This window comes from Mauremys reevesii, linkage group 1 (assembly GCF_016161935.1).
Source record: "Mauremys reevesii isolate NIE-2019 linkage group 1, ASM1616193v1, whole genome shotgun sequence".
In the NCBI taxonomy this organism is placed as follows: domain Eukaryota; kingdom Metazoa; phylum Chordata; order Testudines; family Geoemydidae; genus Mauremys; species Mauremys reevesii.
Window position 1 is genome coordinate 342,538,787 of NC_052623.1, and position 19,345 is coordinate 342,558,131.

General features: G+C 42.3%; 1 protein-coding gene across 6 annotated transcripts in view; it reads right to left on the reverse strand.

Annotated features, from left to right (window-relative positions):
* LOC120394905 (semaphorin-3D) overlaps positions 1-19,345 on the reverse strand; it is a 191,512-nt gene that overhangs the window by 77,137 nt on the left and 95,030 nt on the right. For all 6 annotated transcript variants that reach the window (XM_039519125.1, XM_039519126.1, XM_039519137.1 and 3 more), the window contains 3 exons: positions 15,172-15,234; positions 12,814-12,933; positions 3,199-3,292 (listed from right to left, as the gene is read on the reverse strand). In XM_039519125.1, the coding sequence (XP_039375059.1) occupies positions 3,199-3,292; positions 12,814-12,933; positions 15,172-15,234 (277 nt within the window). The remainder of the gene's footprint in view (positions 1-3,198; positions 3,293-12,813; positions 12,934-15,171; positions 15,235-19,345) is intronic.

A 19,345-nucleotide genomic window follows, 5' to 3' on the forward strand; every position in this document is an offset into this window, starting at 1 on the left:
GCAGTTACAGTTTATTCCTGTGCTTAGGTTTCTGTATGGTTCTTAGAATCCAAGGCCAGAAGGGACCATTGTGATCATATAGTCCAACCTCCTGTATTACACAGGCCTTAGAACTTTCCAAAAATATTTCCTAGAGCATATGTAACTACCTTTGTGGCATCTCAGCACTGCACAAAATTAAAGGAGCACAGAAGACCAGAACAATGTTTGCTCTTTGTGTTCAGAACATAGCTCTTTTGTGAAAAGAAGCCAAAGAAGACCTTGCTGCACAAGTTTTCCATTGCATAGTGCATTCCACAATATCTCTTTAATTCTTGCAAAATAAAAAGCTATGTTTAATGATGATGATTTTTATAACACATTTGTATATGACAACATATTTCTGATGTTTGTAAGAAGAAACAACAAAACTATGATGATGTGTGTAATCCATACATGAGTGGCAGAACTTCATATTGAACAGCAATCATAAACCACATATAAAAGGTCCCTTTACTCAAATTCTGACATGGATGAAAACATTCTAGGTGATCTCTGTGCAGTTAAATCTGAAGCTGAAAGTAACTGCATTTTTTAATATTATACAATATTGATGTTGTGAAGTTTCTTCTGTACAGAGAAAAACACATTAAAAATATACCTACCCCCCCAATAAATATGAACCAAACAAACCTATTTTATCAGTATTACTATTATCTAAGTAATCCTTCCATAACAAAATTTTAAAATACATCTTTCAGACATCATGTCTCCTTTGTTCAGTGACAAAGCACATTCTGAAAGGTAAATGTCAAAATGAGGAATGGATGATATAATTAGTGTTTGCTAGCTGACAGGCATTCAATGATTGATACATCTGAAAGACTCAAAGAAAGTGCCCATCCTCACTTAACCTCTGTTGACAAAGAGCTTTCAGCACTTAACTTATTCTTTGGTATCCTGCATTCCAACTTCCTGTTGTTTCCTATAAAGGCTTTGGTAGACAAGAATTTTTAAAAAGGGATGGATGCTAAACAATATTAATAATAAATGCATTAAAAAGCTTTGAGCAATCGCATAATAATATAAAAAATGCCTACGTAGGGTAGCCAGATATTCAAAGCTTTTGGTAATACATTCGGAAATACTCATGCAAGGAAGTATTTGTAGAATCAGGCAAATAGCTTTTTAAGATTAGGTACTAAAATAGACACCAACAAATTGCCCCTGTAGGTTTTAGCCAAAGAGACTAGTTTTTTTAACATAATGTATAGCTAATATCTAGTACACAAGATATTGAGGCCAAATGTTTTGCAATATTCAAAAACAACAACAAAAAACATAGACATTTATAAGGAGAATGAGAGCATTCCCAATTACATTAAAATATAAAACTATTTATAAAGGATAGAATTCCTAGCTCTTGTAGACTGTTTCACATCTTTAGATCTCAAAACACTTTACAAAGGAGGTCAGTATCGTTACCCCAATTTAAATATGGGGGAAATGAGGCACAGAGTAGGGTCGTGACTTGTCCAGGGTCACACAACATGCCTGGGCAGAGCCAGGAATTGAATGGAAGTCTCTTTTCATAGACTCTAACACCATGTTTCATCTGAACTCCTGCATAACACAGGCCATAGAACTTCCCCCAAATAATTCCAGTTTGAACAACAGCATCTCTTTTAGAAAAATATCTACTCTTGATTTAAAAATTGCCAATGATGAAGAAGCCACCACAATACTTGGTAAAGTGTGCCAATGGTTAACTACCCACCACTATTAAAAATGTACACCTCATTTCCAGTCTGAATTTGCACAGCTGCAACTTCCAGCCAAAAGGAACTTGTCAGTAGTGGGTCCCACTCCAATGCCCAATCTTGGTCCAGTGCCCAAGCCACTAGGCCAAACTGCCTCCCTTATGTTTCAGGGCATGAACTAATTGATGTGTTAGGAAGAAATTTCCCCCAAGGGCAGGTGATTTCACAGCTGCCTATTGCAGTGTTTCTTGCACCTTCTCCTGAAGCATTTGGCATTGGTCAGGTATGGGATACTGAATTAAAGGGAAAAAAAACAGGAGTACTTGTGGCACCTTAAAGACTAACAAATTTATTTAAGCATGAGCTTTCGTGAGCTACAGCTCACTTCTTCGGATGGGTCACTATTTTGGTCCAGCATGGGAGTGCTTATGTTCTAAATGATATGTTTTAATAAACTGAAACGTGGCCTCTTCTTCACTGCACAAGACTTAACAGAGAACTCAAAAGTATTTTAATGCTACTGAAATTAACAACCAACTCTATAATAAATCAGAGTGTTCTGTCACATTAGGAAAAAGAGAACAGTAGAAGTTTTTAGAATCCCTTTTTAGAAACAGACTTCACGGCCATTAAAAAGGGCTAGGGGTTCCTGAGAATGGTAACCCTCAGGCTTTAATCTATTGTTTTTAATAAAAGTAGTGCTGGCCCTTCAGCTGGGTCAAGATCACAAATCATCGATCTTTTTATTGTAGAATAAAGGCTGAACATTAGTCATATTCTTTTTATAACCCCAAGTGTCTGATACTTCAAAGCACTATCACCACTCCTCTTTTGCTGTAAATGAAAAGGTCATGGTGCTTCACTCTTATCTTGTATTCATACACTTGATGGACAAGTTAAATGAAAATTGTCCAAAGCTCTGAACCAAACCATGACAAAAGTAGCTCTCTTACAGTGGTTTGAAATTCAACGGTCAGGCTGACATTCCATGACACCAAATGTCAGACCACACAGCATGGAAGTACAGGCCTCTGATGTGGCTACTAAAATAATTAGAAACCTCAAAATGGATTTATGCAGATGACTTCATGTATGTCAACAGACTTCAAAGGGCTGACAATATTGATAATTGCCACAGAACCCCTGAATCATATGAAATACTGTATACAGATTTTTTTAAGCAGAAATGACTGGGTAAAGATGACATCACCTTGTTTCTAAACTGGCAGCTTTTCCATTTATTGGCTCTCATATTTCCCCTTTAGCTTTATTGCATTCTTTGGGTTTTTTTTAAGCATATGCAAAGTGAAGGACACTGTTGGGCCAGGTCACGAGCTACTGAAAATTGCCACAGCATCATAAAAAACAATGGAGCTGAGGATCTGGCCCTGTTGTTTTTAATTAAATAAGATTGTGATGAACACGCAAGGAAGAAACATCCGTGATGTTGACATCTTACCTGTCATTACTGAAGCAAACGGCTGATGAGGATCAAAAGGACATTTCAACCTGCCAGGCTCCAGGTTCTGAGTGTCCAGTCTGAATACTGTTTCCTGAGAATAAATGCAAATTCATTAACCAGGGGTCAATGCAGAGAGAGACTAAGTCTCAGACATATTGCTCTTCTCATATATGAAGTAACGGTGTATTGGACTGTGTATCTCTCACACGTCTGGCCTTTCTGTCTGTAGTTTTATAGATCTGCTTTGTATCTGGCTTTTACATTCATCATTTTAATGCATCACAGTCATTTAATATCAATGAATCTAATAAAAATAAACTGATCTGAAAATAGATGTATTGTTCAATTCCATCCGTCCAGATTAAAGGCTGGATGTGCCTTAAAGGCATAAGCCTTTGTTGGGGAGAGAATACTGAGAGACTGTGCACAAATGGGAGGGATTCTGGCTATCTCCATGTGGATTTCTCTCGGGGCTCCTGAACAGTGCTCACTGCAGACACAGCTCAGCCACTCTTTACACGAGTGCAGCATGTGCTCTCTCCCCTTGCCATCTTTAAGGAAGCTGTTCATGCTGGGGCTGCTAGCATGGCTCACTGGTTCCAATCACCATCTGCATAGTGGCTAGGAGCTGGGCAATGGCACAAGGAATAAAGCAGGATGGAGAAAATCATGATTTTAAAAAAATAATGGATTTTAAAAAAATTAAACAATGGTTTTTATTTAGATCTTATTTTATGTATTTACATGTTGCTAGTCCTTTACTTTCAGCCTGTTTTATAGTCTTTAACTGCGTAAGTGGCTATTTGGTACTTGTTTCCTATTTGTTAGTCAAATTTCAAGATATACAGAGATTTTTTTCCACTAAGAAATTTCACACTTAAAATGTTTGTCTGTACTGGGAGAGAGAGAGAAACCCACATAAGTTTAGGGCCTCCCTATGGGTTTGTTTAGCCTTGGAATGTTTTGCCAATTATACCGGTATAATTATGCCTGTATCATTTAACAGCTATTGTTATACTAATATAACTTGCAGGGTGAACACACTTATTCTGGAGTAAGGGTGGCTTTTCTAGGTTAGTTTAAACCCCTTACAAAGCAACATAAGCTAAACGGAAAAAAAACAAAACAAAAAGGCACTCATACCGATATAAGAGTATCCACATAGGGACTTAGATCACTATAATCAGAATGGTTTAAATTAACACTTTAGTTTCCATTGGTATAGCTTTCCTGTGGGGGAAACACCCTAATATCCTTATTGTAAGAACAGCACAAATTGAAACACAAAATTGATAAGCAAATAGTCTGGGCTGTATTTGCAATCACCACTATATTCCATTACATTGAACTGCCAGAAGTCAAGAAAGCTGAAATGGTTCAACCATATTACACTCTTCCAACATGGTTTACAATCTGAAGTCAGTGGGACCCTGTGCTTTTGAATTACTTAGCTGCTTTTGAAAATTCTACTCTTATGTATATAAAGATGGGCTTGTGGTGGGTCGGCTGCCCCACACAGGGAGAAGAAGGTGTTAAAGACAGCACCAGGGAGGCTGCGCAGAATCCATTAATCAGGAAAGGGCTTATTGATCCCACCAATAGGGGGAAGGCTTGCTGGAGCAACTGATCAGAGCCAGCGAGGGCAATATATAAAGGGCTGTTAAGCAGCGCAGAAGGCAGTCTCTCCTTGGAAGGCAAGGGAGGAGGACTGGCTGCCTGAAGAAGTGGCATAGCTAGAGCAGTGCTGGGCAGGGGCAGCAGAGTGAATGTGTGAGCTGCTGGCTGACCACTGCCAGGCTGAGGCCTTGCTGCAAGGGCTGAGAGGGTGCTAGGGCTATGGGGGAAATGACCCAGGGAAAATAGGCAGCAGGTCGGAGGGCAGTAGGTCACTGACAGCTATAGGGTCCCTGGGTTGGGACTCAGAGTAATGGGTGGGCCTGGGTCCCTCCACTTGCCAATGAGGAGAGTTGCCGCTATCCAGACTGCAGTTTGTCCCTGAGGCGAGGGGCTGGACTCCAGTTGGCCAGCGAGGCAAGTAGCGGGAATAGAGACAGCCGCTTCCCCGGGAGCGGGGAGATACCAGAATGGGGGCACAGCCAGAGGGCCATGCCCAGAAGAGGATGCCATGGTCCAGGGAACGATGCAGGTCCAAAGAGTGGAGACAGCAGTGATGGCAGGCCTGACACCACTAACTGAAGGCGGACTGGAAGGGCCGAGAGCTAATTCACAGGACGGCCAGCAGGAGGCGCCACGGTGGTGAATCCTGCTTTGTCACAGGGCTTAAAGCAAACTTTAGGCTCCTATTTTTGGACCATATGTATGAAAAAAAACCCACCTTTGTTAATGTATTGAAGGTCTACATAGTTTTTCATTGTTAAAACAAAATCACTTCAGTGTTAAAATGACAAAGATGTTATGCCACTAAGAGAAAAGTTTCAATAAAAATACCAATTTTATCCTGTGATGCTGGAAACGCTCACATGAATGCTTAACTTAATGCATGTGAGTACTCTCATTGAAGTCAATTTGACTATTTGTGTGAGTAAAATTATGCAACTGCTAAAGTATTTGTTGGACCAGGGCCTTAATTTTCCATATTTTCTTTTTTGCCTGGAGCAGTTTTGTGTAACTGCAATGAGATACCCTACCAGTAGTGGCATTTAAAAATCCCTCCTACATTTATAGTTTAGCTCTTCATACATTTTAATTTAAAACTGCAATAGCACAATTTTTCTTATTAGTTTTACAAAGTTTCAACTTGATTTAAATCAATTATTAAAATAATAAAATAAAAATCAAGTGCCTTCAATGAATGGTTTAAATCACTTTGTGTTAAATCATTCCACCCTGTCTTGGGGTATGGAGGGGGCAGGCTACTTACACAGCCACAAAGGGTCATGTACAATAGGACTCCTTAACAAGTTAAATCCACCAATAAGCTACACTACATCGTTAGATCAATACAAGGCAGCTTATGTTGACCTAGTGTGGATGTGTCTTCACTTAAATTTGGCTCCCATCAATGTAAGTGCCCTACTATGCCAACTTAATAGCAAACACCACCTCTCCAAGCAGCGGAGAGTCCCAGTCGATGTAGTTAGGTCACAAAAGGTATGTCTACACAGCAAAGAAAAACCCACAGCTAGCCCATGCCAGGTGACTTTGGTTTGTGGGGCTTGGGCTAAGGAGATGTTTCATAGCTGTGTAGACTTCTGAGCTTAGCTTAGAGGCCAAGCTCTAGGACCCTGAAAGGTAGGAAAGTCCTAGAGCTTGGGCTGCAGCCTGAGCCTGAAAGTCTACACTGCAGTGAAACAGCCCCGCAGCCCGAACCCTGGAAGCCCACGTTGATTGGTATGGGCCAGCCACAGGTATCTAGTTGCTGTGTAGACATACACACAGTGTCAGTGAAGACACCGTGTTACTTAAATTGACTATTATTGTCTCCAGGAGCTGTCCCACACCAACCACTCTGGTCACCGTTGTGAACTCCACTGCCCAGGGGGTCAGGGAGACAGAAAACTGCCCCTTCTCTTTAAAGCCCTGTGAATTTTTGAAATTCCTTTTCCTGGTTGCCCGGCCTGGCGAGCACACCTACCAGCTCTCCACAGTTGTGTGCAGCTGCCCAGCTGACCAGGCTGGCTACATGGTGCAGACGTGTTCCTGCCTGGAGTAAATGGACAGTATTCAATCTCCTATGGGGAGAAGAAGTTGTGCAGGCACAGCGCCAATCTAGCCACAGAAACGTGGACATCTAGAAGCAGATTACTTGGGGGATACTGGAGAAGAGCTACAACATGGTTGGTGTATGTGTACCTGAAATGGAGTGTTCTTTCCCCTTCATAAATTCTGTTCCCTTAATGTATTACATTTTAGATGGGGTTTTTTAATTGCCTGGTTCATGTTACAGAATAAAATTCTATTTTTTGGAATAAAATTCATCTTTATTAGTTCACAACATATGCTGCCTGGTGCTGAGCAGATCTGACACCCACCTCTTTCCTGTTACTTCACTGTCTCAGAACCTGTAACACCATTCATGGACAATATTAATAGGTGTATTGACAATGTTTTAATCACTACAAGATTCATATCAGCCTGCAAAAGAGCAAGGCCAGGTAGAATACACTATAGCAACACTTACTACTCTGGCTCACTATTATAATGATCTTTCAAAGCCTCCCTGCGCCATGTAGCCCTGTATTGTATCTGAATGTTCAAATTCAGAAGACAGCTACTCGACCTCCACCCCAGAGGAAACCTTTCTCCTTTTACTTCACAGATATTATGCAAGACATAGCAGGCTGCTATAACCATTGGGATATTTTTCTCACTTAGTTCCAATTTTGTAAGTAAACAACGCTAGTGATCCTTCAAACGACCAAAGGCACATTCAGCTGCCATTCTGCACCTGCTGAGCCTGATGCTGTCGCGGTGGCCAGTGTATAGCTTCATGACCCATGGGAGCAATAGGGGTAATCTGCCAGTTGGGAAAGAAAGACCCTGCTTGCAGTCTTTTGAACAGTTCCATCTTCGTAAAGATGCGAGCATCATGTACCTTCCCTGAAGAGCCCACACTGACGTCAGTAAAGCATCACCAGTGATTTACAAGAGCTTGCATTACTATAGAAAAGTAGCCCTTTTTGTGGATGTACTCTGTGGCAAAGTGGTCTGATACTAAAATAGGGATACACGTGCCATCTCTTGCCACACCGCAATTCAGGAACTCTGTTGCTGCAAAACCAGCCACTATGCCCTCCACATTCGCCAGAGTCACAGTCCTGCATAGCAGAAGGCAATTCATAGCCCTGCACACTTGCATGACAATGGCCCTTACGGTGGATTTCCCAACTCCAAATTGATTCCTGACTGACAGGTAGCAATCTGTCATTGAAAGTTTCCACAGTGTGAATCACCACTTGCTTCTCAACTGTCAGTGCAGCTCTTAGTTTGGTGTCTCTGCACTGGAGGGCTGGGGCAAGTTCAGCACACTTTGTGGCTTTATGCATCCAAAATCTCTGCAGCCATGTCTCATCATGCCAAACCTGCATGACAATGCAATCCCACCAGTCAATGCTTGTTTCTCAGGCCCAGAACTGGTGCGCCGCCATCTCTGGCTGCTCCGTGAATGCCACCAACAACCTGGAATTGGTTCTTTCTATGCCCCACAGCAATCTAGCCTCCAAGCAGGGGCGGCTCTAGGTATTTTGCCGTCTCAAGCACGGCAGGAAGGCTGCCTTCGGCGGCTTGCCTGCGGGAGGTCCCCAGTCCCGCGGATTTGACAGCATGACTGTGGGAGGTCCGCCGAAGCCGCGGGACCAGCGGACCCTCCGCAGGCGTGCCGTCGAAGGCAGCCTGCCTGCCGCCCTCGCGGCGACTGGCAGAGTGCCCCCCGTGGCTTTCCACCCCAAGCACGCGCTTGGCGTGCTGGTGCCTGGAGCCACCCCTACCTCCAAGGAATCATCACGTTCTCCACAGCTCCTCTGGCAGGTCTGCAAACACTACAGCACCATGCCCTCTATGCTTGCAACACTCATGACAATAGTGCAGCGCTGTGCAGACTCCATGCTTCTGTCACAGATGGCGGGTAGCAAGGAGGGATGTGTGGGTTTTGAAAAGAAGATGTGAAATATTATGGGATGGAGAACACTTCATTATGGGAAGTTGACCTCCCAGCCTCCCAGTCACCACTGCGTGACTTGTTTCGGCCCCATCAGGCATTGCAAAAACTTCCCAAAACATCCTGTGCTGGTTGATGGCAAGCTGCACAGTGGGATTCCTACCCATGGTGCACTGCTCTCTGCACTGATACAAGCACTCCTGGTGAGGACGCGCTCCACCGACACAAGGAGCAAAGTGTACACATGCACAAGCGATGTAATAACTGTGGTGACTGTATGCCAATGTAACTGAGATCAGCATAATTTTGTAGTGTAGACATGACCTAAATTTTCATTTAGGTGACCAGAGGGCCGACATTTTTATTTTTCCTGTTATGTCCATCCATAAATTCTCTAGGTTCATGACAAAATGTAAAACCACAGCAACACAAACCATGTATGCGGAATATTTAATAACTAAGCTCCCTGCAAAGAATCAAATCCTTCCCAGTACTGGGACATATTCCACCCCATCCATTCACCTCATTCCCTCAAATAATGCCACTTGGGACACAGGTAAACATTGCCATGTTCTCAGAGGGTCACCAACGTAAGTTGAGGCATACTGATGGGGAAAATGAATTCTAAGGCTAAAGATCACTGACCTGCTCCCATCCCACTCCCATTTCAATGAGGTGGTTTTTAGTATGAGCCCCTCAGAGGATCACAACTACAGCAGTATCAAATATGGACAGGTGGTCTCTAAGTTAAACAGGACCCAAGTCATTTAGAGTTTTATACATCAAAACCAAATAGCTCAAACTTCACTCAGAAATCAACAGGTAACCAGTACAGAGCATAGGTGATTAACACACAACCCGGCCAAAACTTTTAACACTGTTTTGAAGGCTGTGGCAAAAGGCACAAATTAGGCCCAGTCCTGTTCACCTGACAGGCAGGCAGAAGTTTTGGCTTTGACTTCAATTGTAAGACGATTGGGATTTTAATCTCCTTAAATTCAACTGTGTGACGCCTTGGCAGATTTTAGACTGTTTCCAAAACAGTATGTGCTGTGGCTTAAAGTCACCTGACCTGTTCTGACTCATCTGTTTCCAGAGCACTGGCATCAGATGGCAGAAGGTTGGCAGACACACTGGCAGGTTTCCAAGGTTGTCAGTACACTGGCAGATTTCAAAGGCTCATTACAGAAAGGAAGAATATCTGGAGCCTTTGCTTTCCCAACAGCAGATTAGTGCCTAGAGTCCAACAGGGTTGGACTGAGTTTGATCAAACAAAACACACATAATTATAATCTAGACTTTTAAAAAACAAGAAAGGATCTGGGTCAATGGCAGTGCTGTGTTACCATGCAAGAAACCTGAATTCAGTTCCAAGTCTCAGGGGACAAAATTCCACCTTCAGTACAAGACCCATGCAACCACAGCCGTATCAATGGATTTGCAGAGAGAGTAAGGGCTAGCAGCATCTGGCCCCTAGCCTCTCACTTCTCAGAAGTTAAGTGAGACAGTGCGGAGGCAGTGGATTTAGCCTGTTTGATAAGCGCTGCAGGAGGAAAGGGAATGAGTGCCTCATGCCGTTCACCGCTACATTGCACTTGATTAAACAAGGCTGCAGGCAAGAGGTACTATCATGTGAGGCTTTGAGTGGTAATGGGAGAAATGCTTTTCTTTTATTTATTTTATTTTATTTTATTTTATTTCAGAAGCACTAAAATGTGCTAATTTCTCTTTTGAATCTTAGGTAAGAGACCTTTGAAAAAAGTGAATTATTTCAACCCATGAAAAACATAGCCCTCTTCCACCTTCAAACACATAGGAACATTGGACTTGTCCTAATGGATCAGGGCTAGTCGTCGGTCCAGTCAAATGGCCTATTTCCTACCTTGTCCAGTACCAGCTGCTTTAGGGGAAGGGGGAAATAAATCCCTATAATGAACAACTATGGAATAATCTGTCCATACGGGAAATTTCTTCCAGCCCCATCAGTTAGTGACTGGATTATACCCTGTAGTGTGAATTTGGCACATTGCCACTGTTGTCACTAGGGAGAGCGTGGGCCTGTTATACCAATGCACAGGGTGCGGCATGTACAGACACATGGGTGGGGACAATTTTGCAGGGTGGTGGAGCTGGGGGTTAGAGCTTGTGAAGGCAAAAGTGTTGGAATCAGTCTGAACCGAGCTTGTCCACATAGACCGATACTTTGTCTGTGCCCTGTGCAAGGAGAGGAGGGAAAAGCTCCTTACATCCTCCTGCTCCATTCCTAGCAGATACTGCTCTGGTGCCTTTACACTAGGTAAAGGGCTGGAATGACATAAAGAGGCCCTATAAGTCCCATTTCAGCTGCGGGCTGATTCCCTCAGTGCAGGTACTGATGAAGACAGCTTTCTGAGAACCTCCTCGCAAGCCCTGGCATAGGATGCATGCCAGCAGAAGGGGCATGTCGGGGCAGGGCTGGGTTCCAGGCAGCACTACGGCCCAAAGGCAGAACTAGGAGACTGCTTGTAGACAGGTCACAGGACTAGTCTCTCCAGGCTCCAGAGCATGCCAGGATCAAGGGCTTGCAAAAGTGGTTTAGTTTCCCTCCCCTTGGGCTGTGAGTTTGCCTCAGGTCCCTAAACCCCCTTTTCAGCTCCCTTGTTTTCAAAAGTTTTATAGGAATCCTTGCACCTCTTACCTGGCAGGAAATATCTAGCCTTGGCGCTGTGCCTCAAAAGAATTGCAGGTAGCTGGTGTTACCACATGCTTTGGCACACTATTGCTTACATTATATTTTACAGAGCAAGCCAACATTATGTTAGATTTTGGGAATCATGGGTTCAAATGACAAGTCCTTCAGGGTGAAATCATATCCAGGAGCAATACGCATGTGAAAGGACTCTGCTGTGTGTTCTAAGGACATGGGGACGGGGAGGAGGCTGCTCAGCACTGACTGCTAACAGATTTGGAGGAGGAATCTAAGGGTACGTCTACACTACCCACCGGATCGGCGGGTAGTGATCGATCTATTGAGGATCGATTTATCGCATGTAGTGTAGATGCGATAAATCGATTCCCGATTGCTCTCCTGTTGACTTCTGAACTTCAGCTCGGCAAGAGGCAGAAGCAAAGTTGACGGGGGAGCGGCAGCCATCGATTCTGTGCCGCGAGGACGTGAAGTGATTCTAAGTCAATCTAAGATATGTCAACTTCAACTACGCTATTCTCGTAGCTGAAGTTGCGTATCTTAGATCGATCCCCCCCAGTGTAGACAGGCCTGTTGCTCTCCCCAACTGTCATTTTGATCATGAGTGGCAAACAATCAGTCCTGTCATCTTCATCCCCATAACTTTCCTTCCCTCATGAGCAAAGAGCCACCACACAGTTCCCCCTTCTGCTTCCTTTTCAATTCACAGCTCCCCTGTGCATTGGAAAATGTGTTATTTCCACTGGGAATGGATGGGTCTAAGGCCAGGCCTGGGGACTGAAAGTTTTCACCCAAAATGGTGAATGGACTAAGCAATACATAGTGGTTTAGACAGTCCCAAAGCACCAGGGCACTTCCATTCCCAGAGGTAGCTGGCCCATGGAGTGATAGTGATAGTGGATTTAGAAGCTGCTACTTTCCCTGGTAGAAGCAGAGTGTTGCAATGCTGACCAGAAAGCAAGGAAAGAGAAATAGGAATAAATAAGCAGGAAAAGGATTTGCTAGAAAACAAGACATCTGGGTTAAATGTGCTCTTCACATAATTAATCATTGAAAGTGTCACTCTGAAGACCTTTGTATATTAATTCCTATCGGGCAAAAAGCTTTGTTCAAGTGCAATATGCACACACCAAATGTGAGAACATGAGTTCTTACATGACCTGTAAAATGCACCATAACCCTGCTATTTATACAAACTGCTGTCAGTTCATTTTTTACATCACTCACTCTGTTTTAAAATAAATGATGGATGCTAAGCGAGGTTAGAGCCATTTCTTGTCATGCACCATTGGTGGAGGGATTAAATTACCTCTTTGTGTATTCCAAGCTCAATGTAGCCACAGATAGGGTGGAAGGCTCCTGTGCCACAGACATAAACATGGGTCCGGTTGTAGGGTTGAAGAACCCTGATAAAATTTGCACATTCTGTCTGTTGGGAAAAATGGAAGAAAAGTTAATCCTTTGCAACCATACACATAACAAAACTCATATTTGGTGACTTATTTATTTTTGCTCTCACATCTACCTTTCGTTAAGCAATAGCTAACGTTATTTTTAAAAAGTTGCAGCAAGTAAAGCATTAGCACTGGCCAACTACTGTACAGTTCATCCATCAGGCAATGACGTACATGTTATACTGATTACATTCTTGTTATACTGGTATAAAGCCATGAAGAATGACAAAGTACATGGTGAAAGTCTAGTTTTGAGGAGTTCTTTCTGTACCAGTCTTTGTTGTAATAAAGCTCCAGTCTTAACAATTGTCTGGAAATGGGAAAGTTGGCAACCTTTCCAAAATGTGGTGGGCCCCATGTTTGGCTGGCCCGTTGGTTCCCCTGTCATTTCTTCCAATTAAAGACTCAGAGCAAGCATTAACAGCCAAAGGTTAATTGTGGGAATGGAGGCGGGGGCCCTCCATAACTGTGGCAGTCCTCAGGGCTGCAATAAACTGTCAAAGGATGCATTATATATATACCCTCCTTGCATTGGCCCTATCTTATTGGCCAGCAAGGACTGGGGCAAGTCTGTTGTGCTCTGATGCACCCTAATCAGCAATCCCAAAACACAAGGAAATTTAAGCAAGACACACAGGAAGGTTGTCAATCAAAACCTGTAACAACCATGAACCAGTTAAATCAGCAACAGTCTGAACAAAACATCATAACAGTCCAAATGGCAGGTATATAGCAGTTGTCCCTGACTAACTGCACATGTCCAATGGTATGTGCACATACACACAGAACCAGTAACTATAGCAAAGAGGAACAGGAACAGAGAGAAGGAAGCAGTAATCAGGAAGAGAACACACATGCACACAAGTCATCACAAGGTCCATGACACCTTTGGGCTACTTAGCACCAGGGTAGTCCCTAGACAGTCCTGGTCCTTGCTGTTCAGCAGTGCAATTAACTAGATTGTGGCTGTCCATTGCAAGGTTATGGAGTGGAGCGGGGGTAAAGGTCAAGCAACAGCCTTGCCCTAACTAGGAAAAAGAAGCATACAACAAAGCTGTTCGGCCACTTATTTCCAGATTAATATAATATCTGCTGTCTAACCTGTGAGGCTGGAAGAAAGCTGAAGAGGGAATGTAGTAGGTGACGCCTACAAGATGTCACAAAAACCAATATTCATCCCTCCAGCTGCCTCTCTTTTACAAAAGCACAAAGATTGGTCAAATCACAAAGTTTGTGTACAGATCAGGATCAGAGATTTCCCAGAGCTCAGAGGAGGTGTTGTTCAGACCTGCTGTATTATAGAGATAAGGGACAGCCATTATGTTAGGATGCCAAATGGAACCTCCTCATAAAGTGTATTTCAATCCAGGGTTTTAGCCTGGGCCTATCCCTTAAACAAACATGCCCAGTGAAGGCCACTGGGTTAGTGGGAAGAGAGGGGAAGAAACTTCACACGTATGAGGGGGGCAGGCTTCACATTCTTTATGGCTCTTCTTGTCTTTCATGAGGGAATCTGGTTTCTCTTCACTGTGCAGAAGAGGGATGGGGGATGCCTTTTTATTATGCAGAATGATGCATGTTCTTATAGGAAAGGGGATCATGGCACTGGAGAAGAGCTTATGAAACCATGAGACTGGTGTTTTACACTGGTGATAATTGCAGCTGTCTACGAATTGAGTTAATTTGTAAATGTACAAGTCTGATGCTTTGTTAGTGAATTGCAGTAAAGCTGTGTTCAGTAGATTCCCAAGGGGAAGGGACTTTTTGATGGTCACAAGAACTTTTAGCGGCTTTGGATCAGGCTCATAATGAGTATCACAGGATACATTTCATAATGGAGTTGATTCACTTCTCAATACGATCTGTGGCTGAATTTTGATTGTACACTGAATTTTGCATGTATACTGATGGCTAAGCACCTCTCCTACTCAGTATTGTTCCACATTCTCCTTGAAACATCAGCATTTGAAACAGAGATGAAACTACTCTTTTAAGTTAGTGATTTCAATAACAGTTGCATGCACTTTTTTAAAGAAAAAGGCTAAACTATCAATGGTGTGTCTTTTGTGCATTAAATTAGAATACAACAGTATGAGTATTTACCAGCATTTTTTCAACAGCTGCTTAATAATCAAATCTAACACATTTAGAAATAAATATATAGCTATACAGTGTTACCAGCACCAATAAAGAAAAAAATGTTCTGTATTTACCTGGACATCTTTCCCAGCTAGTTTGCATACTTCCACCTTCTCTTTTGCTGCAGGCCAGTAAATCTGTAATACATTTAAAGGTTAGGACCAGAGATTTTGCAGCATTTTACTTTTTCTTATGATTTTGCTTGAAGTATTTCATTGCAAAGAACAGGTCAAGTAACCTTATGCATAATTAAAGAACTGAGATATGAATATGTATGCCTTTAAGACTATCATAATGACTATACAGACTTTAAATACAATGTGGCCTGCCATTTGTTCATTTCTTCATTTTATTTTCCCCATTTTAAGGTAACCTTTAAGACCCTTTACCTGTTTTAATAGTTCATATGCATTTTTTAACGTGATGAGCTGTGTCTGGTTCTCAAGGATAGGACAGACCAAATTCAGCCTGAAAGTAAAATGACTACAATCTATGGAATTACACTAAAAGTGAATTTAGCCCAGTGGCTACAGATTTGGCAAATCTGTATTTTGGCAAATATATATTTAGCGGTGTCTGCCAATTTTAAAATGAAAAGGGGTTTTGTTTGAAAAACTAAGCATAGCTTTAGGGAAATCTTTAGAACAAAAAGAGCATTTGTCAGAAATGTATAGCACATAATTTAATAATCCGACCCATCAGCAGGAACTGAAATAGTAAAGCATATATATGTAGAAAATGACATACATGCATAGAGCACAATTACATGCCATTTTTAATAGGTCTCTTTTCTTTCATATATACTTAGAATCCTGACAAATGGAAGTTAGTATTTTTGGAAATATTGGCCCAGATCATTAGGTGGCATAAATTGGCATAACTCCATTTATGGCAATGGAGTTACATTGATTTATACCAGCTGAGGAGCTGGCCCATTTATTTCAATTAAGCAATCAAAATAGGGCACTGTCAAATATATGTATGAATCCATCAGCTTAAGAAATACAAACTTTTGATAAGTTCAAAGGAGGGGAGAGAAAGAGAGGGAAAAGTACACTTCCAAAACCAACATGATTTATTTGCCCTGAGCTGACCAGGGATCTATATTCCTGTTTTTTATTATTTTAAGACGGCCTGAGTGTTAGGATTTTTTTTTCTGATTGAAAGCAAGGGGGCAGAAAGAATTTAATATGGCAAGGCCTTGACCGAATGCAAGTTAGGAAACATCTAATGCCTCAGGAGCCCAAAAGTGATTTACCAGTAGCCTGGGTTCTTACAGCATAATGTTCATCTTGGATTGCACTTCGTTCAAATCTTAACACCGCAGTGGTAAGAGTCTAGATTTGTTGTATTACAGAGCAGACGTTACATAAGGCTTGTTTTCAATACAGACATGCCTTCACTAAAATATATATTATTTCCAAAAGGGATTTAAGGAGTTGAATTCATGGTAATTAAATCGAAAGATATTCCTCTGTAGAATTTCAGATGGAAGAAAGGGCAATATGATTTATACCCCCTAATGGTGAGCTTCAAAAGGTTCAAAATTGGAGTTCAGTTCAGATAAGCATCCAAACGTTCTGGATGTTGGGGTGTAGATGAGCTGTACTCAGAGCAAGATTAAAAAGCTTGGAGACCTAAGTGTCTCTCTGGCACCATTTTTACTCCTCCAATCCTCATGGCTACTCTAATCATGTCATCTTATAACAGGCCCCTAGGGACCATTATTGCAGATGGGGATCGCTGGAGTGAAGCACATTCTAGCCATGTCCCCTCTGCCAAGGCATGTCCCCTACACCAGTTCAATTCCATGCAATTAGGGCAGCTTGAAAGTGCCAAAGCAGCCTTAACACAGCCCAAGATCTTGCTCCAGATTTATGTGCAATGTTTCTCTGAACCATCCCAACCTCCCAAGTCTGCAAAACTGGACTGAGAACAACCTCCCCTGTTTAGATTCCAGCCCTTCTTGTTCTCCTCCCAGCCACAAATGGGATGTGCTGGCCTTCTGCAAGGAAATTAATTTCACTCCTATATGAATAAGGGATGTGCAATCAGGCCATATGTATTTCCCTTACTGTAAAAATACAGTCATTGATTTACAATTACCTTTGTGGTAAGAAACTATTCATAAAGGAAATTTAAGTTACATAAACTTTAACCCTTTACAGCAATAGTTACTTAAAGAAAAGATAAGGCCTTATAATGTCATCTCAGGAACTAGAGCTCTAATTTGCTCTTCCAGAAAGCACCAAGGTCTGATGGTCTGAATCCGACATGCCAGTACAGCTGGTTCCAGGGGCATGGTGCCAGAATGTTTGGGGGGAAAGTACTGGGAAAGATGCAGGGTCATCAGGGTGAGATGTTGGGGTGCCTGAGTGGAAGATGGCATAGGTTTCAATGGGGTACAGCATAAACAAGGTAAGAGATTCAGGTGTATGGACCCTAATTCCTGGGCAGAGTCTTTTCTGGGACTGAAGCCTAAGGCATGATAGCATTTGTTGTATGAAATGGACAGATCAGGCTGGGACATGAACGCTTCTTGCCATGCTGACTGAGGAAACGGACAGAGTCAATCCTGACTACAGAAGAGTCACTTGGTTTACATCCTAGCTACTTGACAGCCCTTAGCATTCTAAAGACATAAATCTGTCACTGAAGGGTATCTTAAGTGCTGCAGCTTAACAATCTGTTTACAATTATGCACAAAGGATTTAATAGAATGTTTGTTTATTCTTCATGTGAGAAATGAGACATTCCCTCAATGTGCCATTTCTAAAATGTAACACATCAAGATTACATAATAAATTATAAAGTATGATCAGAGAGTCAAAACTCTTTTAATTCTAAAGTGATCAAACTGCACGCAATAGTTCCCCAGGGCTTGTTCCTGCTAACACTGGCCCTCATAAGTAACTTTAGTTATGTCAAACGTCCCATTGACTAATCATGTGCACCAAACTATTTACCTGCATAAGCATTTCAAAGATCCTAGCTATAGACTTAAGACTGGATGCCTTGCTGGACTAGGGTGACCAGATGTCCCAATTTTATAAAGGACAGTCCTGATATTTGGGGCTTTTGCTTATATAGTTGCCAATTACCTACTATCCCCGTCCCGTCCCGATTTTTGACACTTGCTATCTGGTCACCCTATTCTGGAAGATATGCTTTAGTCAACAAAATGTATTGGGCTTAACATAGAAGTAAATGGACAAAATTTTATGACCTATGTGTGACACCCAGGCACCCCAATATTCACCACTGTCATGTAATTAGGATATGTTTTGCACAAAGTATGCCTTGTGGGGTATCATTCTAAAAGTCTTGATCTGCTAGACATTAATATCTCATTGTGTTGTATTGTATCTGCTATCGTCGTATGTGAAGTTATGAAATTGGCTGTGTTTGTGTTACTGAAACATGTTGTGAGGCTGAAAATACCCACAAGCAGATTTTGGGTACAACAGTAAAAAAGGCCAAACAATGTTAATGGCTTATTGAGGAAATGCACACAAGCACAAGGATTACCCCAGGAACTGTGTACAACAGAAACCAGAACTACACCAGGGTTTCTCAAACAGGGGTCCCCTGGTGGCCCGGCCTGCCAGGGGCTTTCCCTACACAAGCGGCGACCCCTGTTTGAGAAACCCTGAACTACACCATGGGAACTGTTTGATCCAAGTCACAGCAAAAAAGCTTTCCAGCAAGTGGGAAGAAGATATAAAAGGAGGGAAATGACCTTGTGATGGTACCTCACTCCCCCTACACAACACACCTGGAAACACCTGAGGAACAAAGACTGAACTGGGGGAAGTGATGGTCCCAGGCTAAAGACATTTTTAGCCTGTGAATGGAACACATGGGGGTTCCAAGCTGTAAGCAAGTGCAGCTGGCCCCTTAAGAATCTGCAGCCTGCTTGTATCAGCTCTTAGGGTGAAGATCTGCTATTCACAGCCAATCTATTTAGTATATTAAGTTGCGTTTGCATTTTTTTGTTTATTTACTAGGTAATCTGCTTTGATCTGTTTTATTTCACTTATAATCTATCTTTATAGTTAATAAACTTATTTTTGCTTTATCTAAACCAGTGTGTGGGAATCATAACTCAGGGGCAAAAAGCTGTTGCATATTCCTCTCCACATTGAAGGAGGGGGCAAATGTTATGAGCTTACGCTGTACAATTCCTTGTGCAATGCAAGATGGGATAATTGTGGGTTTACACTCCAGAGGGAGTGTGTGCCTGAGGAG